The sequence below is a fragment of the Salvia hispanica genome, chromosome 2 (genome assembly GCF_029641045.1).
Source record: "Salvia hispanica isolate PSC_SH4W2 chromosome 2, Shi_PSC_v1, whole genome shotgun sequence".
NCBI lineage: Eukaryota > Viridiplantae > Streptophyta > Magnoliopsida > Lamiales > Lamiaceae > Salvia > Salvia hispanica.
In genome coordinates this window covers 55,721,318-55,746,098 of record NC_142693.1, presented here as the reverse complement: position 1 = coordinate 55,746,098, position 24,781 = coordinate 55,721,318, and the positions used below count along the sequence as shown (strand labels likewise).

The following is a 24,781-nucleotide window of genomic DNA, read 5'->3' as shown; positions in this document are numbered from 1 at the left end:
CTAGGTATCAAGCATGGCAATTTTCGAAAACTAGGCTTCTAGGATAGCCAAGATTTTGTTTTGGTATTTTTCCATATAGAATAAAATATCATGGAGCAAAATAAAAATAAGGAAAATCCTCCATGAAACAAGGTAAGGGGCGATTTCTATGCCTTTTAAATAAGGCATGGATTTTTGAATATTGACTAAAATAAAGTAAGACAAGATCTCTTGAAGTATGAAAAGATTTGGTAGAATATTTAAATTCTAGGTATGGAAGGAAATCAAGTAAGGAATCAATTAAATAAGCAAAATAATATTTCCTTTCCACATAGTGATTTTCGAAAATCACTATTAGACAAGGGGCTCGATTTTTCCATCTTCAAAATAAGGAAATAATTGGCTCTTGGAATTTAATTTGGATACATATCCCAAGGATTAAATAAATTACGGAAAAATAGAAATTCTTTCTCCAAGGGGTCTAGGGTTCGAAAATTTCAAGAATTAGGGTAACAAGTATTTATGGAAATTTTCTCTAATATTCTCACTCACCCTCAAACAAATAATTGCCACATAATCTCACCAAATAAATAAATCACATGCCACATCATTAAATCAAATAATTTGACTTTTCAAACTTTCAACACAAACCCTAAACTCAATTCGACTATAACATCTCATGAAATAAGTGCATTCTCGATTCCACGTCATCAACAATTAATTCTAGGGCTCTAAAATTAGGGTTCTAAAATCCGGGATGTTACATCCTACCACACTTAAAAGAAATTTCGTCCCGAAATTTGATACCTTTTACGGAAAGAGTTCCGGGTATAGCTCTATCATCTTATCCTCACGCTCCCACGTGGCTTCCTCGGGCCCGTGGTTTCTCCATTGAATTTTCACGAAGGTAGTGGTTTTATTTCTCAAGGTTTGGACCTTTCGATCTAAGATTAACTGGGGTCGCTCCTCGTAGCTCAAATCCGGGCTTACAACAATATCCTCATAACGAATCACATGCTTCGGATCGAACACGTATTTTCTCAACTGCGACACATGAAAAACGTTGTGCACATTCCCAAGGCTGGGCGACAGCGCTAAACGATAAGCTACGGGTCCTACTCCTTCTAGAATCTCGTACGGCCCGATAAAACGTGGCTTCAGCTTGCCCTTGACTCCAAAACGCGCAATCCCTTTCGACGGGGATACTTTGAGGAAAACTTTATCACCAGCGTGGAACTGTAGGTCCGTCCGTCGAACGTCGGCGTACGACTTCTGTCTGTCCTGAGCTTCCTTCATTCGCGCGCGGATTTGTCGAACGATTTCGACCATTTCTTCGACTGCATCGAGTCCAAGCGCTCTTCGTTCGCCAACTTCATCCCAGTAGAGCGGAGATCTACACTTTCTCCCATAAAGTGCTTCATAAGGCGCCATGCCGATCGTTGCTTGAAAACTGTTGTTGTAGGCGAACTCGATCAAAGGGAGTGCGGTCTCCCAACTTCCGCCTCGGTCGAGCACCACGGCTCTTAACATATCCTCGAGAGTTAGTATCGTCCTCTCGGATTGTCCATCGGATTGTGGGTGAAAAGCGGTGCTAAAGTTTAAGCGTGTTCCAAGCTCACGTTGTAGACTAATCCAAAATTTCGAGGTAAACTTCGGGTCACGATCAGACGTAATCGTCACTGGGACTCCATGTAGTCGCACGATCTCTTGAATGTAGATCCGAGCTAACCTATCCGATGCATGGGTTACGGGGATTGGTATGAAATGCGCACTCGTGGTAAGTCGATCGATGATCACCCAGATCGCGGTGTTCCCTTTGAGGGTTTTCGGCAATGCAGTCACGAAGTCCATAGCGATGTGCTCCCAGTTCCACTCGGGTATCTCAAGCGGTTGTAGCTTCTCGTACGGTCGTTGTAACAGCCCGACATTTCTAGGGTATAATAAATACGATGACTGTTAACTAGGCGAGCTTAAAGCGACAAAAATGTAGACTAGGGTTTCATTTAAAGAGATTTGACCCTATCATTTAATGAAGTATCAAGGAAAAAGTCAATGGCTAACTCACGAGAAACAAGACTTAATAGATTAGGCTCAAAAGTAAAAGGTTTAGCATAATCCAACAAGACGCAATAATTCCCCTCATTCCAAAACAAAAATTAAGTTCACCACAACCAAAGATAATAAGTTTTCCAAAAATATTCAGCGGAAGCATATCAAGAGAAAGCGGAGCCATGTATGAAGACACGACTACACTTATAGTTTCAAACATCCATTTTATTCGACTCAATCTTCTCAACACCACCGACCGCCCATTGCCGCTCAACCTGCACATAGGGAAAACACATGCAGGGCTGAGTATTTTAAACATACTCAGTGGACTCACGCCAAAATATTTTATAGTTATGCCACCCTTACCATAGTGAACTCGAAGTTTGCATTTATTTAAAGATAAGCATCGAGTATCACAAAATATATATCATGGACTGGCCAGTCAAATAATACCTCCCATTTTCTCATCAATCATCATTTCATAGTGCGACGAAAGTGTGGCCACACTATTCGCCCACGAGATCGGCCGACTAGCAAGGACGGCTCCCGATCCCCCCGTGTACACTAGCCTGATAGGGTTTGCGGCCCTACTCAGACCCAAATTCGTTTTTATAGCCGCTGTAGCCTAATGGAGGGTACTCACAATCTAGGCATCAGGCAATCACAATATCCAAAATAATTTATAGGCATGGTATAACAGTTCAATCCACCCTTATTTCTCCAACATCATAAATTTGCACATAGAAGAGAGTTTAGAATAAAGCCCACCTCGATTTCTTTCGAGTTCAACAAAAATGCACTTCTTCTTGATATCCCACCGGGAACGCGAACTATCACCTTTAGTTCATATTTTTCAAATAAGTCTCAACTCATGGATTAAAATTATGCATGATCTCACGTTTCCCTTTTCCCTTCGATTATATCCAAAATCAACGATCAGAATCAAAGTACGATTATCATATCGTTTTTATCACACAACAACTCCAGATTTATCATCAAATCGTGTCACGCATGAGTGTTTCCCACACACAACACACGCACACACACAAACACACATACACGCCTACCGAGGCGTGCACACCCACACACACACGGTCACACACACACATGCATCCAAATTCACCGATTAATTTCCCCCTTCACTCGTTCTAAATGCATGTGGACTCAAGAACACCGATTAATCGGTAGAGGAAGAAAAGATTAATAATAGAAGTACCTTTTCTTGCAAAAACAAACGGTAGAAACAAGTAGAATCTTGATTCTTCAATGAATTCTTGAATTGCAGCTTCAATTCTTCTCCAAAAGATGAAGAATTAATGGAGAAAGTAGAAGAAAAATTTGAGAGAGTGGGAGATAGAGAGAGACCGAAAATTGGGAGAGTGGGGGACGGTTTCTGTAGTGCTAGGGTTTTGATTTCTCTCCTCTTATTTATAGAGTGCAAGATATACTCCAATAATTAAATAAATAAAGATTTGGAAGAGATATGGAAGATTTGTTTGTTGAAGTGGCCGAATATTTGAGGAGTAATAATAGGGAATTCGAATTCTAGGCTATTAATTTAGCCTATGATTTAATCTGAATATTTCACGGAGTAGAATAAAATATCACGGAGCAAGAATAAAATAAAAATAGATTTCCCAATTTAAAAAGGAAAAGTGGCGTGTGATATCCAATTCCTTCAAGGAATTTAATATAAATCATAATTTAATTAGGATATGGTAAGATCTTCTTAGATTTGGCAAGATATGCTAGGATATTTGAATTTAATTATGGAAGAGAATCAATAAGGGATCAAATAATAGAATAAAATAATCCCTTCTCCCATAATAAGGGAATTTCGAAAATCCCTCTAGGCCATTCATAGGTTTCGAAATTTTCATCAATTAAAATAGGAATAATCGGACTTTGGATTTAATTTGGATAATTATCCCAAGTAATAATTAAATCCAAGAAAAATAGGATTTCTTTCCAATAAATAGGAGGGTCGAAAATTTCACATGATTAAATAAAATGCTCCTATTTAATTCTCACTCATCCCTTAGGAAAATAATTCACCACAAATATTATTTCTTCCCACATCACAATATCCACATTTTCGAAAATCATCTCCACTTCACATTTTCAAACGACTTTGACCATTCCACGGCCACGTCATATTTTTCACAATATTGACTATTCAATAGCCACGTCACATGTTCAACAAGTTTGACTATTCAACTCAAACTCGACTCCATATCGCAATTAGGTCACAAGAATATTGAAATTTATCACTTATCATTTAATTTCACATATCATAGCATTAAAAGCATTTAATGCAAAAATTTCCACGTCATCAAAAATTAGGGTTCGAAAAAGCGGGGCGTTACATCCTACCACTCTTAAAAGAAATTTCGTCCCGAAATTTGGTAACTTCATGGAAAGAGTTCCGGGTACATTTCCATCATCTTATCCTCAAGCTCCCACGTAGCTTCCTCGTATTCATGGTTTCTCCGAAGTACTTTCACGGTCGCAATGGATTTGTTCCTCAAGATTTGAACTTTACGGTCCAAGATCATCTGTGGTCGCTCCTCGTAACTCAAATCTGGATTCAAAGCAACTTCTTCATGGTGAATCACGTGTTTCGGGTCGAACACATACTTCCGCAACTGTGACACATGGAAAAGGTTGTGTATGTTCCCAAAGTTTGGCGGTAGCGCTAATCGATAGGCTACAGGTCCTACTCCTTCGAGAATTTCATAAGGACCGATAAAACGTGGTTTCAACTTTCCCTTAACACCAAAACGCGTTATCCCTTTCGACGGGGATACCTTAAGAAATACTTTATCACCGATTTGAAATTGTAAGTCGGTCCGTCGGACATCAGCGTAAGACTTTTGTCTGTCTTGGGCTTCCTTCATTCTCACACGGATTTGTCGAACAATTTCAATCATCTCCTCGACTGCGTCGGGTCCAAGTACCCTTCGTTCGCCAACTTCATCCCAATAGAGCGGTGATTTACACCTTCTTCCATATAAGGCTTCATACGGTGCCATGTTAATCGTTGCTTGGAAACTGTTGTTGTATGCAAATTCGATCAACGGTAGTGCGGTCTCCCAACTTCCGCCTCGGTCGAGCACCACGGCTCTTAGCATATCCTCGAGAGTTTGTATCGTCCTCTCGAATTGTCCATCGGACTGCAGGTGAAACGTCGTGCTAAAGTTCAAACGTGTTCCAAGCTCGCGCTGTAGACTAATCCAAAATTTTGACGTGAACTTCGGGTCACGATCAGACGTAATCGTCACTGGGACTCCATGCAATCGCACGATCTCTCGTATGTAGATTCGAGCTAGTCTATCCGATCCATGCGTTATCGGAATCGGTATGAAATGCGCACATTTGGTGAGTCGATCCCCAATCACCCAAATGGCGGTGTTTCCTTTGAGAGTCTTTGGCAAAGCCGTCACGAAATCCATGGTGATGTGCTCCCACTTCCACTCGGGTATTTCCAACGGTTGTAATTTTCCATATGGTCGTTGGTGTAAAGCCTTCACCTGTTGGCAGGCTAAGCAACGCTCCACAAATGTTGCGATATCTTTCTTCATACCATTCCACCAAAATGACTTCTTCAAGTCTTGGTACATCTTCGTGCTTCCCGGGTGAGCAGTGTATGGAGTCTCATGAGCTTCACTCATGATCTCATTCTTGAGTTCCTCGTTGTCGGGCACGCATAGTCTTCCTTCAAAGATGATGGCATTGTCGGACTCCTCACTAAAACTTCCCGATTTGCCCGTTCTCACTTCCACTCGAATTTCTTCGTGTTTCGCATCCATTCGTTGCGCTGCAACGATTCTCGTTTTCAAATCTGGTTCCACCACTAAGGTGCCGATTCGTCCTTCCACCATTTCAGGTTCCCTTGTCACTTCCAATCGCAATTTACTAAACTCTCGTATCAAACTTTCCTCTTCCGTTAGGAAAGCCAGTTGCGAATGGTCCTTTCGGCTCAAAGCATCTGCCACCACATTTGCTTTGCCGGGGTGGTAATTGATACCACAATCGTAGTCCTTCACAAGTTCGAGCCACCTTCGTTGTCGCATGTTCAAGTCCTTCTGCTCGAAGAAATATTTCAAGCTCTTGTGGTCCGTAATGATTTCACATCGAACTCCGTAGAGATGATGCCTCCAAATCTTTAGGGCGTGTACCACTGCTGCTAACTCCAAATCGTGCGTTGGGTAATTCAATTCGTGCGGTCTCAACTGTCGTGAAGCGTAGGCGATCACCTTGTTGTTTTGCATCAACACGCATCCTAGTCCAACCTTCGAAGCATCGGTGTAGACTACATAGTTCACTCCAGATTCTGGCACGGCTAACACCGGCGCGGTTGTCAACTTCTCCTTCAAGAGTTGAAAACTTGCTTCACACTCCGGGGTCCAATTCACCTTGACTCCCTTCTTAAGTTGTTGCGTCATTGGTCTCGCTATCTTGGAGAACCCTTCTATAAACCTTCGGTAGTATCCCGCCAAGCCTAGGAAACTCCGAATCTCGTTTGGGGTTGATGGTGACTTCCATTGTTGCACCGCCTCAACTTTGGCGGGGTCCACTCTGATTCCTTCCTCCGACACAATATGTCCAAGAAAGTTTACTTCTTTCAGCCAAAACTCACACTTGCTGAATTTGGCGTATAACTTCTCGTTTCTCAAAGTCTCTAAAGCGATCCGTAGATGCTCCTCGTGCTCCTTCTCGTTCCTCGAGTAGACTAAAACGTCATCGATAAATACTAAGATGAATTTATCCAAGTACGAGTGGAAAACCCGATTCATCAAATCCATGAATACTGCTGGGGCATTCGTTAATCCAAACGGCATCACCACAAACTCGTAGTGGCCATATCTTGTGCGAAATGCAGTCTTCAGTATATCCTCCCTTCGAACTCGTAGCTGGTGATATCCGGACCTCAAGTCCATCTTTGAAAAGACTCCGGCTCCTCGAAGTTGATCGAACAAGTCATCTATCCTCGGCAGTGGATACTTGTTCTTAAAAGTCAACTTGTTTAGCTCCCTATAGTCGATGCACATCCTCATCGATCCATCCTTCTTCTTTACGGAAAGAACTGGTGCGCCCCATGGCGAAACACTAGGTCTAACGAAGCCTAGGTCCATGAGCTCTTGGAGTTGTATCTTGAGTTCTTCCAACTCCTTAGGCGCCATTCGATATGGTGCTTTGGATACGGGTGCTGCTCCCGGCTCGAGATCGATGGTAAACTCCAATTGTCGATCTGGCGGTGGTCCAGGTAATACTTCGGGAAAAACATCTGGAAATTCCCGCACAACAACAATGTCTGCCACTCTTCTTTCATCATTCTCATCGCCGTGAAGGTAGACGAGATAGGCAGGTCGCCCCTTTCTCATCATCGCGGTAGCTTGCAGTGCAGAGATTATCGCAGTTCGCCGGTTCCTCGAGATGCCATGATACACGATAGGTTCCTTTCCCGGAGCTTGTAGGGATATTTGCCTCTCCTTACATCGAATCGTTGCGTAATTCGCGGCCAACCAATCCATTCCTAGGATCACGTCGGTATCTTTCATCGCCATAACTTGTAAATCGTGAGCGACTATCTTAAGTTCTCCTAGCACGATTTCTATGTTCGAGCACGTTCGAGATATTTCTATCGTTCCTCCTACTGGTGAGGACACCATCATTCTATGTTCAGATTCGCTAGTAGACAAGCCCAACGTGTGCACACACAACTCAGATATAAACGAGTGCGACGCACCCGTATCAAACAACACAACAACAGGGGTGTTGAGAATTTCGCCCATACCTGTCAAGTTTCCTTTTTCGCGTTCATCTTGTTCTTTCTTCGGCTTCTTTTGCTCCAACGCGAACGCTCTAGCTTGTGGAGGAAGTCTTGGGCGGTGAGGCTGTTGCTGCCGCGACGATTGGTCGCGATTTCCTCTCGATTCAGCTTGCGGTGCCCTCGATGGCTGATGGGATCCTTGATCGTTCTGCCTTGATCCCAATCCTACCTTGTTATTCGCACACTCTAGAGTAGTGGTCGTTTCCTCCGCAGGTGTAGCACTTGACGACGTTCTGATATCGGCATTCTCCGAAATGGTACTTAGAGCACACATTGCACTGCGGTGCCCTGGGTCGATACTCTCCTCTCTGGCTAGACGTATGTTTCCTTCCTCCGTGCTGGGATCGATGCTGATTCGACTGGTGTCGTTTCCCATCGTAGAAATTCCTCGAATCCTCCCACTTTCTCTTCTCTCGGGAGTGATGTGATTGGGGCAGAGACGGTGTAGAGTTCTCCTTGGCTCTTTCTTTAGGCATTGCGGCTTCAATATCCAACGCGAGTGCCAAAGCTTTAGCGTAGGTGAGTCTCCCTCGACTGGCCAACGACATCTTTATCTCGGACCTTAGTCCCTCACGGAACTTGTCCGACAGCTTCTCGTCAGTGTCGACTTGATCAGGGGCGTATCGGGTCATGCTGTTGAGCGCTCGATCATACTCGGTCACGGTCATGCGTCCTTGAGTCAGATTATGGAACTCGGATGCCTTCGCTTTCCGATAGCTCTTCGACACATACTTGTTGTACAATTCAGTCTTGAAATCTTTCCACGTCATCGCTTCTACTTGGTCTCGCGTCAAGGTCTTCGTTCTAGTATCCCACCAAAAGTCGGCTGTTTCGATTAGTTGGTGAGTAACGCAACTCATCCGTTCCCTATCATTGCATCCCAAGATCGCGAAGATACGCTCTATCGCGCGGATCCAAGATTCGGCCTTGGCTGGTTCTCCAAGTCCATCAAAAACAGGTGGTTTCTGTTCCAAGAACAGCTTCACTATTTCCCAATCAACCGGGGGTGGGGGAGGCGGCGGTGTCTGAACTGACTGCGTCACACTTTCCTCGCTCGAAGGCGGAGGTGTCGGTTGACGGTTATGGCGTCTCGGCGGCATTCTGATTTATCAATACACGGATTATTCTCAAAATTCTAACAACAGTCGCGTGGTATAACAAGATGCATAGGACACTTGTTTTGGTGTATATGGCCAAGCAAAAGTTCATCACATAGATGGGTTTCACAAGTAGTGTCAACGCATCACAAAATCGGTTGCACCATAGGGTATCAAAAGAATCATTGGTCCTTATCAACAAGGTAACTGTAATCAAGAGGCACTTATGCAATTCAAGTGGCAAGTATAGGGCGCAATAAGATATTCAAAGATAGTGGTGTGATGATATGATGGCATGATAACATAGTGATAGAAAATTTTCTCAATGGCATGGAAACAATATGGAAATCCATTGCATCATAAGGTAGCGAGATCGGAATGAAAATTAAAAATTCTCCCCATAGCATATTAATCAAAAACATTGCCTCAATGAGGTCTTAGTATCAACGGAATTCAAAAGAGCAAAAGTAAGAAGGTACGGCAAAAGTTTAGCAAAAATATTCCAAAAATATGGGGGAAGCAAACAATGTTTTCCACGACTATCACTCCTAGTCGATACCGTTCATGTCCTCTTCGGGGTCCTCATCCTCATCGACATTTCCCATGTCCAAGTCGTGCCCTTCCTCGTAAGGTTCCTCGTCCTCGCTTGATCCACCAACATCCGGGGGCGGAGGGGTTATCGCACGCATGTCCTCCACGTTCCCATTTATGACCAACGGGTTAGACGTACGAGTCCTAAGCCTTGGTTTAGTAGGGACACGATCAACGTGCGGCTCCTTATCACGACGATATCTCCATCGACGGGCTTGACTCGGCGGATACTTGTGCGCTGGGGGACTAAGCGGCGGTCCATCCCTTGCAACTGCCATGGCTGGGAGTAGCACTCCAATCAAGCCGATCATATCGCCTCGAGGCTTGTACTCGGGCGGACTGAACCAAGTAAACGGTATCGCAGCTTGAGCAGTCCATTCACTCCATGGAGAAGGCAGGCTGTGGATCAATCTCGAGATCCCCGCGTGATGGGTAACTCCTCCATACGCGTATGCATCCATCCAGCGATCGTAGAATTCAGTGACGTAGGTTAGGAGAAAGGACTTTCCATCCCACTCAAACTCCTGATAGGTCTCGACAGGGAAAACCTTGTTCTTCGTGTAACGGTCGCGCATCGGTGCGTAATACTGATTAGGCATCTATAAAAGAAATCTCAGCATCAGAACAAGGATCGGAGAAAATATCAATAGTGTATTTCGAATGATGCTGAGAGTATACGAGGGATATATATATATATAGGTCGAACGATAGAGGTGTGAAGATAATATCATATCAAGAATGAACGGAATTTCATTTCCGAGGCAAAAGGCTCGTATATATACATATATATTTTTCGCATTTCGATAGTTCGCAATTTCGTTCTCGAAAGTTCGTTCGCCTCGCATTCGGCGTTTTTATGCCTCCAAGTTCGATATCGTCATACAAATTTTCCAATCACAACACGATTTTCAACTAAGCATAGCATGCTCAAGTTCAACTCATAACGTTGTTCATCGAACAATCACGCAATCACAAATCATATAGAATTTCATTTATTCAATTCATAGCGATCTTGGTCGCAAATCACTTGCATAACAGCATTCATCTTTTATTTTTGCATAATCACAATTAGCAATTTCAATTGCATGCATATCATCATTTCATATTCCAACACAAATTTCCATATATCACAACGACTTCCCTTCACTTCATCTTTCAACATTTCATGATTCAAATCAATATTCAAGATACGGGTTACCTCTTTCTTCGTGGTTGAGCGGAGACGAGTCGTGGTGTTGAGTCTTCAACAATTATTATTTAATCAATTCCAACAAATTTCAGATTTTAAGACAACAAGACTCTTGGGTCCAGAGCGGAAAGAAACGACGCTCTGATACCAACTGTAACAGCCCGGCATTTCTTGGGTATAATAAATACGGCGACTGTTAACTAGGCGAGCTTAAGGCGACAAAAATGTAGACTAGGGTTTCATTTAAAGAGATTTGACCCTATCATTTAATGAAGTATCAAGGAAAAAGTCAATGGCTAACTCACGAGAAACAAGACTTAATAGATTAGGCTCAAAAGTAAAAGGTTTAGCATAATCCAACAAGACGCAATAATTCCCCTCATTCCAAAACAAAAATTAAGTTCACCACAACCAAAGATAATAAGTTTTCCAAAAATATTCAGCGGAAGCATATCAAGAGAAAGCGGAGCCATGTATGAAGACACGACTACACTTATAGTTTCAAACATCCATTTTATTCGACTCAATCTTCTCAACACCACCGACCGCCCATCGCCGCTCAACCTGCACATAGGGAAAACACATGCAGGGCTGAGTATTTTAAACATACTCAGTGGACTCACGCCAAAATATTTTATAGTTATGCCACCCTTACCATAGTGAACTCGAAGTTTGCATTTATTTAAAGATAAGCATCGAGTATCACAAAATATATATCATGGACTGGCCAGTCAAATAATACCTCCCATTTTCTCATCAATCATCATTTCATAGTGCGACGAAAGTGTGGCCACACTATTCGCCCACGAGATCGGCCGACTAGCAAGGACGGCTCCCGATCCCCCCGTGTACACTAGCCTGATAGGGTTTGCGGCCCTACTCAGACCCGAATTCGTTTTTATAGCCGCTGTAGCCTAATGGAGCGTACTCACAATCTAGGCATCAGGCAATCACAATATCCAAAATAATTTATAGGCATGGCATAACAGTTCAATCCACCCTTATTTCTCCAACATCATAAATTTGCACATAGAAGAGAGTTTAGAATAAAGCCCACCTCGATTTCTTTCGAGTTCAACAAAAATGCACTTCTTCTTGATATCCCACCGGGAACGCGAACTATCACCTTTAGTTCATATTTTTCAAATAAGTCTCAACTCATGGATTAAAATTATGCATGATCTCACGTTTCCCTTTTCCCTTCGATTATTTCCAAAATCAACAATCAGAATCAAAGTACGATTATCATATCGTTTTTATCACACAACAACTCCAGATTTATCATCAAATCGTGTCACGCATGAGTGTTTCCCACACACAACACACGCACACACACAAACACACATACACGCCTACCGAGGCGTGCACACCCACACACACAGGGTCACACACACACATGCATCCAAATTCACCGATTAATTTCCCCCTTCACTCGTTCTAAATGCATGTGGACTCAAGAACACCGATTAATCGGTAGAGGAAGAAAAGATTAATAATAGAAGTACCTTTTCTTGCAAAAAGAAACGGTAGAAACAAGTAGAATCTTGATTCTTCAATGAATTCTTGAATTGCAGCTTCAATTCTTCTCCAAAAGATGAAGAATTAATGGAGAAAGTAGAAGAAAAATTTGAGAGAGTGGGAGATAGAGAGAGACCGAAAATTGGGAGGGTGGGGGACGGTTTCTGTAGTGCTAGGGTTTTGATTTCTCTCCTCTTATTTATAGAGTGCAAGATATACTCCAATAATTAAATAAATAAAGATTTGGAAGAGATATGGAAGATTTGTTTGTTGAAGTGGCCGAATATTTGAGGAGTAATAATAGGGAATTCGAATTCTAGGCTATTAATTTAGCCTATGATTTAATCTGAATATTTCACGGAGTAGAATAAAATATCACGGAGCAAGAATAAAATAAAAATAGATTTCCCAATTTAAAAAGGAAAAGTGGCGTGTGATATCCAATTCCTTCAAGGAATTTAATATAAATCCTAATTTAATTAGGATATGGTAAGATCTTCTTAGATTTGGCAAGATATGCTAGGATATTTGAATTTAATTATGGAAGAGAATCAATAAGGGATCAAATAATAGAATAAAATAATCCCTTCTCCCATAATAAGGGAATTTCGAAAATCCCTCTAGGCCATTCATAGGTTTCGAAATTTTCATCAATTAAAATAGGAATAATCGGACTTTGGATTTAATTTGGATAATTATCCCAAGCAATAATTAAATCCAAGAAAAATAGGATTTCATTCCAATAAATAGGAGGGTCGAAAATTCCACATGATTAAATAAAATGCTCCTATTTAATTCTCACTCATCCCTTAGGAAAATAATTCACCACAAATATTATTTCTTCCCACATCACAATATCCACATTTTCGAAAATCATCTCCACTTCACATTTTCAAACGACTTTGACCATTCCACGGCCACGTCATATTTTTCACAATATTGACTATTCAATAGCCACGTCACATATTCAACAAGTTTGACTATTCAACTCAAACTCGACTCCATATCGCAATTAGGTCACAAGAATATTGAAATTTATCACTTATCATTTAATTTCACATATCATAGCATTAAAAGCATTTAATGCAAAAATTTCCACGTCATCAAAAATTAGGGTTCGAAAAAGCGGGGCGTTACATCCTACCACTCTTAAAAGAAATTTCGTCCCGAAATTTGGTAACTTCATGGAAAGAGTTCCGGGTACATTTCCATCATCTTATCCTCAAGCTCCCACGTAGCTTCCTCGTATTAATGGTTTCTCCGAAGTACTTTCACGGTCGCAATGGATTTGTTCCTCCAGATTTGAACTTTACGGGCCAAGATCATCTGTGGTCGCTCCTCGTAACTCAAATCTGGATTCAAGGCAACTTCTTCATGGTGAATCACGTGTTTCGCGTCGAACACATACTTCCGCAACTGTGACACATGGAAAACGTTGTGTATGTTCCCAAAGTTTGGCGGTAGCGCTAATCGATAGGCTACAGGTCCTACACCTTCGAGAATTTTATAAGGACCGATAAAACGTGGTTTCAACTTTCCCTTAACACCAAAACGCGTTATCCCTTTCGACAGGGATACCTTAAGAAATACTTTATCACCGATTTGAAATTGTAAGTCGGTCCATCGGACATCAGCGTAAGACTTTTGTCTGTCTTGGGCTTCCTTCATTCTCACACGGATTTGTCGAACAATTTCAATCATCTCCTCGACTGCGTCGGGTCCAAGTACCCTTCGTTCGCCAACTTCATCCCAATAGAGCGGTGATTTACACCTTCTTCCATATAAGGCTTCATACGGTGCCATGTTAATCGTTGCTTGGAAACTGTTGTTGTACGCAAATTCGATCAACGGTAGTGCGGTCTCCCAACTTCCGCCTCGGTCGAGCACCACGGCTCTTAGCATATCCTCGAGAGTTTGTATCGTCCTCTCGGATTGTCCATCGGACTGCGGGTGAAACGTCGTGCTAAAGTTCAAACGTGTTCCAAGCTCGCGCTGTAGACTAATCCAAAATTTTGACGTGAACTTCGGGTCACGATCAGACGTAATCGTCACTGGGACTCCATGCAATCGCACGATCTCTCGTATGTAGATTCGAGCTAGTCTATCCGATCCATGCGTTATCGGAATCGGTATGAAATGCGCACATTTGGTGAGTCGATCCACAATCACCCAAATGGCGGTGTTTCCTTTGAGAGTCTTTGGCAAAGCCGTCACGAAATCCATGGTGATGTGCTCCCACTTCCACTCGGGTATTTCCAACGGTTGTAATTTTCCATATGGTCGTTGGTGTAAAGCCTTCACCTATTGGCAGGCTAAGCAACGCTCCACAAATGTTGCGATATCTTTCTTCATACCATTCCACCAAAATGACTTCTTCAAGTCTTGGTACATCTTCGTGCTTCCCGGGTGAGCAGTGTATGGAGTCTCATGAGCTTCACTCATGATCTCATTCTTGAGTTCCTCGTTGTCGGGCACGCATAGTCTTCCTTCAAAGATGATGGCATTGTCGGACTCCTCACTAAAACTTCCCGATTTGCCCGTTCTCACTTCCACTCGAATTTCTTCGTGTTTCGCATCCATTTGTTGCGCTGCAACGATTCTCGTTTTCAAATCTGGTTCCACCACTAAGGTGCCGATTCATCCTTCCACCATTTCAGGTTCCCTTGTCACTTCCAATCGCAATTTACTAAACTCTCGTATCAAACTTTCCTCTTCCGTTAGGAAAGCCAGTTGCGAATGGTCCTTTCGGCTCAAAGCATCTGCCACCACATTTGCTTTGCCGGGGTGGTAATTGATACCAAAATCGTAGTCCTTCACAAGTTCGAGCCACCTTCGTTGTCGCATGTTCAAGTCCTTCTGCTCGAAGAAATATTTCAAGCTCTTGTGGTCCGTAATGATTTCACATCGAACTCCGTAGAGATGATGCCTCCAAATCTTTAGGGCGTGTACCACTGCTGCTAACTCCAAATCGTGCGTTGGGTAATTCAATTCGTGCGGTCTCAACTGTCGTGACGCGTAGGCGATCACCTTGTTGTTTTGCATCAACACGCATCCTAGTCCAACCTTCGAAGCATCGGTGTAGACTACATAGTTCACTCCAGATTCTGGCACGGCTAACACCGGCGCGGTTGTCAACTTCTCCTTCAAGAGTTGAAAACTTGCTTCACACTCCGGGGTCCAATTCACCTTGACTCCCTTCTTAAGTTGTTGCGTCATTGGTCTCGCTATCTTGGAGAACCCTTCTATAAACCTTCGGTAGTATCCCGCCAAGCCTAGGAAACTCCGAATCTCGTTTGGGGTTGATGGTGACTTCCATTGTTGCACCGCCTCAACTTTGGCGGGGTCCACTCTGATTCCTTCCTCCGACACAATATGTCCAAGAAAGTTTACTTCTTTCAGCCAAAACTCACACTTGCTGAATTTGGCGTATAACTTCTCGTTTCTCAAAGTCTCTAAAGCGATCCGTAGATGCTCCTCGTGCTCCTTCTCGTTCCTCGAGTAGACTAAAACGTCATCGATAAATACTAAGATGAATTTATCCAAGTACGGGTGAAAAACCCGATTCATCAAATCCATGAATACTGCTGGGGCATTCGTTAATCCAAACGGCATCACCACAAACTCGTAGTGGCCATATCTTGTGCGAAATGCAGTCTTCGGTATATCCTCCCTTCAAACTCGTAGCTGGTGATATCCGGACCTCAAGTCCATCTTTGAAAAGACTCCGGCTCCTCGAAGTTGATCGAACAAGTCATCTATCCTCGGCAGTGGATACTTGTTCTTAAGAGTCAACTTGTTTAGCTCCCTATAGTCGATGCACATCCTCATCGATCCATCCTTCTTCTTTACGAAAAGAACTGGTGCGCCCCATGGCGAAACACTAGGTCTAACGAAGCCTAGGTCCATGAGCTCTTGGAGTTGTATCTTGAGTTCTTCCAACTCCTTAGGCGCCATTCGATATGGTGCTTTGGATACGGGTGCTGCTCCCGGCTCGAGATCGATGGTAAACTCCAATTGTCGATCTGGCGGTGGTCCAGGTAATACTTCGAGAAAAACATCTGGAAATTCCCGCACAACAACAATGTCTGCCACTCTTCTTTCATCATTCTCATCGCCGTGAAGGTAGACGAGATAGGCAGGTCGCCCCTTTCTCATCATCGCGGTAGCTTGCAGTGCAGAGATTATCGCAGTTCGCAGGTTCCTCGAGATGCCATGATACACGATAGGTTCCTTTCCCGGAGCTTGTAGGGATATTTGCCTCTCCTTACATCCAATCGTTGCGTAATTCGCGGCCAACCAATCCATTCCTAGGATCACGTCGGTATCTTTCATCGCCATAACTTGTAAATCGTGAGCGACTATCTTAAGTTCTCCTAGCACGATTTCTATGTTCGAGCACGTTCGAGATATTTCTATCGTTCCTCCTACTGGTGAGGACACCATCATTCTATGTTCAGATTCGCTAGTAGACAAGCCCAACGTGTGCACACACAACTCAGATATAAACGAGTGCGACGCGCCCGTATCAAACAACACAACAACAGGGGTGTTGAGAATTTCGCCCATACCTGTCAAGTTTCCTTTTTCGCGTTCATCTTGTTCTTTCTTCGGCTTCTTTTGCTCCAACGCGAACGCTCTAGCTTGTGGAGGAAGTCTTGGGCGGTGAGGCTGTTGCTGCCGCGACGATTGGTCGCGATTTCCTCTCGATTCAGCTTGCAGTGCCCTCGATGGCTGATGGGATCCTTGATCGTTCTGCCTTGATCCCGATCCTACCTTGTTATTCGCACACTCTAGAGTAGTGGTCGTTTCCTCCGCAGGTGTAGCACTTGACGACGTTCTGATATCGGCATCCTCTGAAATGGTACTTAGAGCACACATTGCACTGCGGTGCCCTGGGTCGATACTCTCCTCTCTGGCTAGACGTATGTTTCCTTCCTCCGTGCTGGGATCGATGCTGATTCGACTGGTGTCGTTTCCCATCGTAGAAATTCCTCGAATCCTCCCACTTTCTCTTCTCTCGGGAGTGATGTGATTGGGGCAGAGACGGTGTAGAGTTCTCCTTGGCTCTTTCTTTAGGCATTGCGGCTTCAATATCCAACGCGAGTGCCAAAGCTTTAGCGTAGGTGAGTCTCCCTCGACTGGCCAACGACATCTTTATCTCGGACCTTAGTCCCTCACGGAACTTGTCCGACAGCTTCTCGTCAGTGTCGACTTGATCAGGGGCGTATCGGGTCATGCTGTTGAGCGCTCGATCATACTCGGTCACGGTCATGCGTCCTTGAGTCAGATTATGGAACTCGGATGCCTTCGCTTTCCGATAGCTCTTCGACACATACTTGTTGTACAATTCAGTCTTGAAATCTTTCCACGTCATCGCTTCTACTTGGTCTCGCGTCAAGGTCTTCGTTCTAGTATCCCACCAAAAGTCGGCTGTTTCGATTAGTTGGTGAGTAACGCAACTCATCCGTTCCCTATCATTGCATCCCAAGATCGCGAAGATACGCTCTATCGCGCGGATCCAAGATTCGGCCTTGGCTGGTTCTCCAAGTCCATCAAAAACAGGTGGTTTCTGTTCCAAGAACAGCTTCACTATTTCCCAATCAACCGGGGGTGGGGGAGGCGGCGGTGTCTGAACTGACTGCGTCACACTTTCCTCGCTCGAAGGCGGAGGTGTCGGTTGACGGTTATGGCGTCTCGGCGGCATTCTGATTTATCAATACACGGATTATTCTCAAAATTCTAACAACAGTCGCGTGGTATAACAAGATGCATAGGACACTTGTTTTGGTGTATATGGCCAAGCAAAAGTTCATCACATAGATGGGTTTCACAAGTAGTGTCAACGCATCACAAAATCGGTTGCACCATAGGGTATCAAAAGAATCATTGGTCCTTATCAACAAGGTAACTGTAATCAAGAGGCACTTATGCAATTCAAGTGGCAAGTATAGGGCGCAATAAGATATTCAAAGATAGTGGTGTGATGATATGATGGCATGATAACATAGTGATAGAAAATTTTCTCAATGGCATGGAAACAATATGGAAATCCATTGCATCATAAGGTAGCGAGATCGGAATGAAAAGTAAAAATTCTCCCCATAGCATATTAATCAAAAACATTGCCTCAATGAGGTCTTAGTATCAACGGAATTCAAAAGAGCAAAAGTAAGAAGGTACGGCAAAAGTTTAGCAAAAATATTCCAAAAATATGGGGGAAGCAAACAATGTTTTCCACGACTATCACTCCTAGTCGATACCGTTCATGTCCTCTTCGGGGTCCTCATCCTCATCGACATTTCCCATGTCCAAGTCGTGCCCTTCCTCGTAAGGTTCCTCGTCCTCGCTTGATCCACCAACATCCGGGGGCGGAGGGGTTATCGCACGCATGTCCTCCACGTTCCCATTTATGACCAACGGGTTAGACGTACGAGTCCTAAGCCTTGGTTTAGTAGGGACACGATCAACGTGCGGCTCCTTATCACGACGATATCTCCATCGACGGGCTTGACTCGGCGGATACTTGTGCGCTGGGGGACTAAGCGGCGGTCCATCCCTTGCAACTGCCATGGCTGGGAGTAGCACTCCAATCAAGCCGATCATATCGCCTCGAGGCTTGTACTCGGGCGGACTGAACCAAGTAAACGGTATCGCAGCTTGAGCAGTCCATTCACTCCATGGAGAAGGCAGGCTGTGGATCAATCTCGAGATCCCCGCGTGATGGGTAACTCCTCCATACGCGTATGCATCCATCCAGCGATCGTAGAATTCAGTGACGTAGGTTAGGAGAAAGGACTTTCCATCCCACTCAAACTCCTGATAGGTCTCGACAGGGAAAACCTTGTTCTTCGTGTAACGGTCGCGCATCGGTGCGTAATACTGATTAGGCATCTATAAAAGAAATCTCAGCATCAGAACAAGGATCGGAGAAAATATCAATAGTGTATTTCGAATGATGCTGAGAGTATACGAGGGATATATATATATATAGGTCGAACGATAGAGGTGTGAAGATAATATCATATCAAGAATGAACGGAATTTCATTTCCGAGGCAAAAGGCTCGTATATATACATATATATTTTTCGCATTTCGATAGTTCGCAATTTCGTTCTCGAAAGTTCGTTCGCCTCGCATTCGGCGTTTTTATGCCTCCAAGTTCGATATCGTCATACAAATTTTCCAATCACAACACGATTTTCAACTAAGCATAGCATGCTCAAGTTCAACTCATAACGTTGTTCATCGAACAATCACGCAATCACAAATCATATAGAATTTCATTTATTCAATTCATAGCGATCTTGGTCGCAAATCACTTGCATAACAGCATTCATCTTTTATTTTTGCATAATCACAATTAGCAATTTCAATTGCATGCATATCATCATTTCATATTCCAACACAAATTTCCATATATCACAACGACTTCCCTTCACTTCATCTTTCAACATTTCATGATTCAAATCAATATTCAAGATACGGGTTACCTCTTTCTTCGTGGTTGAGCGGAGACGAGTCGTGGTGTTGAGTCTTCAACAATTATTATTTAATCAATTCCAACAAATTTCAGATTTTAAGACAACAAGACTCTTGGGTCCAGAGCGGAAAGAAACGACGCTCTGATACCAACTGTAACAGCCCGGCATTTCTTGGGTATAATAAATACGGCGACTGTTAACTAGGCGAGCTTAAGGCGACAAAAATGTAGACTAGGGTTTCATTTAAAGAGATTTGACCCTATCATTTAATGAAGTATCAAGGAAAAAGTCAATGGCTAACTCACGAGAAACAAGACTTAATAGATTAGGCTCAAAAGTAAAAGGTTTAGCATAATCCAACAAGACGCAATAATTCCCCTCATTCCAAAACAAAAATTAAGTTCACCACAACCAAAGATAATAAGTTTTCCAAAAATATTCAGCGGAAGCATATCAAGAGAAAGCGGAGCCATGTATGAAGACACGACTACACTTATAGTTTCAAACATCCATTTTATTCGACTCAATCTTCTCAACACCACCGACCGCCCATCGCCGCTCAACCTGCACATAGGGAAAACACATGCAGGGCTGAGTATTTTAAACATACTCAGTGGACTCACGCCAAAATATTTTATAGTTATGCCACCCTTACTATAGTGAACTCGAAGTTTGCATTTATTTAAAGATAAGCATCGAGTATCACAAAATATATATCATGGACTGGCCAGTCAAATAATACCTCCCATTTTCTCATCAATCATCATTTCATAGTGCGACGAAAGTGTGGCCACACTATTCGCCCACGAGATCGGCCGACTAGCAAGGACGGCTCCCGATCCCCCCGTGTACACTAGCCTGATAGGGTTTGCGGCCCTACTCAGACCCGAATTCGTTTTTATAGCCGCTGTAGCCTAATGGAGCGTACTCACAATCTAGGCATCAGGCAATCACAATATCCAAAATAATTTATAGGCATGGCATAACAGTTCAATCCACCCTTATTTCTCCAACATCATAAATTTGCACATAGAAGAGAGTTTAGAATAAAGCCCACCTCGATTTCTTTCGAGTTCAACAAAAATGCACTTCTTCTTGATATCCCACCGGGAACGCGAACTATCACCTTTAGTTCATATTTTTCAAATAAGTCTCAGCTCATGGATTAAAATTATGCATGATCTCACGTTTCCCTTTTCCCTTCGATTATTTCCAAAATCAACAATCAGAATCAAAGTACGATTATCATATCGTTTTTATCACACAACAACTCCAGATTTATCATCAAATCGTGTCACGCATGAGTGTTTCCCACACACAACACACGCACACACACAAACACACATACACGCCTACCGAGGCGTGCACACCCACACACACACGGTCACACACACACATGCATCCAAATTCACCGATTAATTTCCCCCTTCACTCGTTCTAAATGCATGTGGACTCAAGAACACCGATTAATCGGTAGAGGAAGAAAAGATTAATAATAGAAGTACCTTTTCTTGCAAAAAGAAACGGTAGAAACAAGTAGAATCTTGATTCTTCAATGAATTCTTGAATTGCAGCTTCAATTCTTCTCCAAAAGATGAAGAATTAATGGAGAAAGTAGAAGAAAAATTTGAGAGAGTGGGAGATAGAGAGAGACCGAAAATTGGGAGGGTGGGGGACGGTTTCTGTAGTGCTAGGGTTTTGATTTCTCTCCTCTTATTTATAGAGTGCAAGATATACTCCAATAATTAAATAAATAAAGATTTGGAAGAGATATGGAAGATTTGTTTGTTGAAGTGGCCGAATATTTGAGGAGTAATAATAGGGAATTCGAATTCTAGGCTATTAATTTAGCCTATGATTTAATCTGAATATTTCACGGAGTAGAATAAAATATCACGGAGCAAGAATAAAATAAAAATAGATTTCCCAATTTAAAAAGGAAAAGTGGCGTGTGATATCCAATTCCTTCAAGGAATTTAATATAAATCCTAATTTAATTAGGATATGGTAAGATCTTCTTAGATTTGGCAAGATATGCTAGGATATTTGAATTTAATTATGGAAGAGAATCAATAAGGGATCAAATAATAGAATAAAATAATCCCTTCTCCCATAATAAGGGAATTTCGAAAATCCCTCTAGGCCATTCATAGGTTTCGAAATTTTCATCAATTAAAATAGGAATAATCGGACTTTGGATTTAATTTGGATAATTATCCCAAGCAATAATTAAATCCAAGAAAAATAGGATTTCATTCCAATAAATAGGAGGGTCGAAAATTCCACATGATTAAATAAAATGCTCCTATTTAATTCTCACTCATCCCTTAGGAAAATAATTCACCACAAATATTATTTCTTCCCACATCACAATATCCACATTTTCGAAAATCATCTCCACTTCACATTTTCAAACGACTTTGACCATTCCACGGCCACGTCATATTTTTCACAATATTGACTATTCAATAGCCACGTCACATATTCAACAAGTTTGACTATTCAACTCAAACTCGACTCCATATCGCAATTAGGTCACAAGAATATTGAAATTTATCACTTATCATTTAATTTCACATATCATAGCATTAAAAGCATTTAATGCAAAAATTTCCACGTCATCAAAAATTAGGGTTCGAAAAAGCGGGGCGTTACATCCTACCACTCTTAAAAGAAATTTCGTCCCGAAATTTGGTAACTTCATGGAAAGAGTTCCGGGTACATTTCCATCATCTTATCCTCAAGCTCCCACGTAGCTTCCTCGTATTAATGGTTTCTCCGAAGTACTTTCACGGTCGCAATGGATTTGTTCCTCCAGATTTGAACTTTACGGGCCAAGATCATCTGTGGTCGCTCCTCGTAACTCAAATCTGGATTCAAGGCAACTTCTTCATGGTGAATCACGTGTTTCGCGTCGAACACATACTTCCGCAACTGTGACACATGGAAAACGTTGTGTATGTTCCCAAAGTTTGGCGGTAGCGCTAATCGATAGGCTACAGGTCCTACACCTTCGAGAATTTTATAAGGACCGATAAAACGTGGTTTCAACTTTCCCTTAACACCAAAACGCGTTATCCCTTTCGACAGGGATACCTTAAGAAATACTTTATCACCGATTTGAAATTGTAAGTCGGTCCATCGGACATCAGCGTAAGACTTTTGTCTGTCTTGGGCTTCCTTCATTCTCACACGGATTTGTCGAACAATTTCAATCATCTCCTCGACTGCGTCGGGTCCAAGTACCCTTCGTTCGCCAACTTCATCCCAATAGAGCGGTGATTTACACCTTCTTCCATATAAGGCTTCATACGGTGCCATGTTAATCGTTGCTTGGAAACTGTTGTTGTACGCAAATTCGATCAACGGTAGTGCGGTCTCCCAACTTCCGCCTCGGTCGAGCACCACGGCTCTTAGCATATCCTCGAGAGTTTGTATCGTCCTCTCGGATTGTCCATCGGACTGCGGGTGAAACGTCGTGCTAAAGTTCAAACGTGTTCCAAGCTCGCGCTGTAGACTAATCCAAAATTTTGACGTGAACTTCGGGTCACGATCAGACGTAATCGTCACTGGGACTCCATGCAATCGCACGATCTCTCGTATGTAGATTCGAGCTAGTCTATCCGATCCATGCGTTATCGGAATCGGTATGAAATGCGCACATTTGGTGAGTCGATCCACAATCACCCAAATGGCGGTGTTTCCTTTGAGAGTCTTTGGCAAAGCCGTCACGAAATCCATGGTGATGTGCTCCCACTTCCACTCGGGTATTTCCAACGGTTGTAATTTTCCATATGGTCGTTGGTGTAAAGCCTTCACCTATTGGCAGGCTAAGCAACGCTCCACAAATGTTGCGATATCTTTCTTCATACCATTCCACCAAAATGACTTCTTCAAGTCTTGGTACATCTTCGTGCTTCCCGGGTGAGCAGTGTATGGAGTCTCATGAGCTTCACTCATGATCTCATTCTTGAGTTCCTCGTTGTCGGGCACGCATAGTCTTCCTTCAAAGATGATGGCATTGTCGGACTCCTCACTAAAACTTCCCGATTTGCCCGTTCTCACTTCCACTCGAATTTCTTCGTGTTTCGCATCCATTTGTTGCGCTGCAACGATTCTCGTTTTCAAATCTGGTTCCACCACTAAGGTGCCGATTCATCCTTCCACCATTTCAGGTTCCCTTGTCACTTCCAATCGCAATTTACTAAACTCTCGTATCAAACTTTCCTCTTCCGTTAGGAAAGCCAGTTGCGAATGGTCCTTTCGGCTCAAAGCATCTGCCACCACATTTGCTTTGCCGGGGTGGTAATTGATACCAAAATCGTAGTCCTTCACAAGTTCGAGCCACCTTCGTTGTCGCATGTTCAAGTCCTTCTGCTCGAAGAAATATTTCAAGCTCTTGTGGTCCGTAATGATTTCACATCGAACTCCGTAGAGATGATGCCTCCAAATCTTTAGGGCGTGTACCACTGCTGCTAACTCCAAATCGTGCGTTGGGTAATTCAATTCGTGCGGTCTCAACTGTCGTGACGCGTAGGCGATCACCTTGTTGTTTTGCATCAACACGCATCCTAGTCTAACCTTCGAAGCATCGGTGTAGACTACATAGTTCACTCCAGATTCTGGCACGGCTAACACCGGCGCGGTTGTCAACTTCTCCTTCAAGAGTTGAAAACTTGCTTCACACTCCGGGGTCCAATTCACCTTGACTCCCTTCTTAAGTTGTTGCGTCATTGGTCTCGCTATCTTGGAGAACCCTTCTATAAACCTTCGGTAGTATCCCGCCAAGCCTAGGAAACTCCGAATCTCGTTTGGGGTTGATGGTGACTTCCATTGTTGCACCGCCTCAACTTTGGCGGGGTCCACTCTGATTCCTTCCTCCGACACAATATGTCCAAGAAAGTTTACTTCTTTCAGCCAAAACTCACACTTGCTGAATTTGGCGTATAACTTCTCGTTTCTCAAAGTCTCTAAAGCGATCCGTAGATGCTCCTCGTGCTCCTTCTCGTTCCTCGAGTAGACTAAAACGTCATCGATAAATACT

General features: G+C 43.0%; 1 protein-coding gene across 1 annotated transcript; it reads right to left on the bottom strand.

Annotated features, from left to right (window-relative positions):
- Positions 1 to 789: 789 nt before the first annotated feature.
- LOC148932692 (uncharacterized) lies at positions 790 to 1,308 on the bottom strand. The gene has a single exon (XM_089065207.1). The coding sequence runs from the start codon at positions 1,306 to 1,308 to the stop codon at positions 790 to 792; it is 519 nt and encodes a 172-aa protein (XP_088921333.1).
- Between the last annotated feature and the right edge of the window lie 23,473 nt (positions 1,309 to 24,781).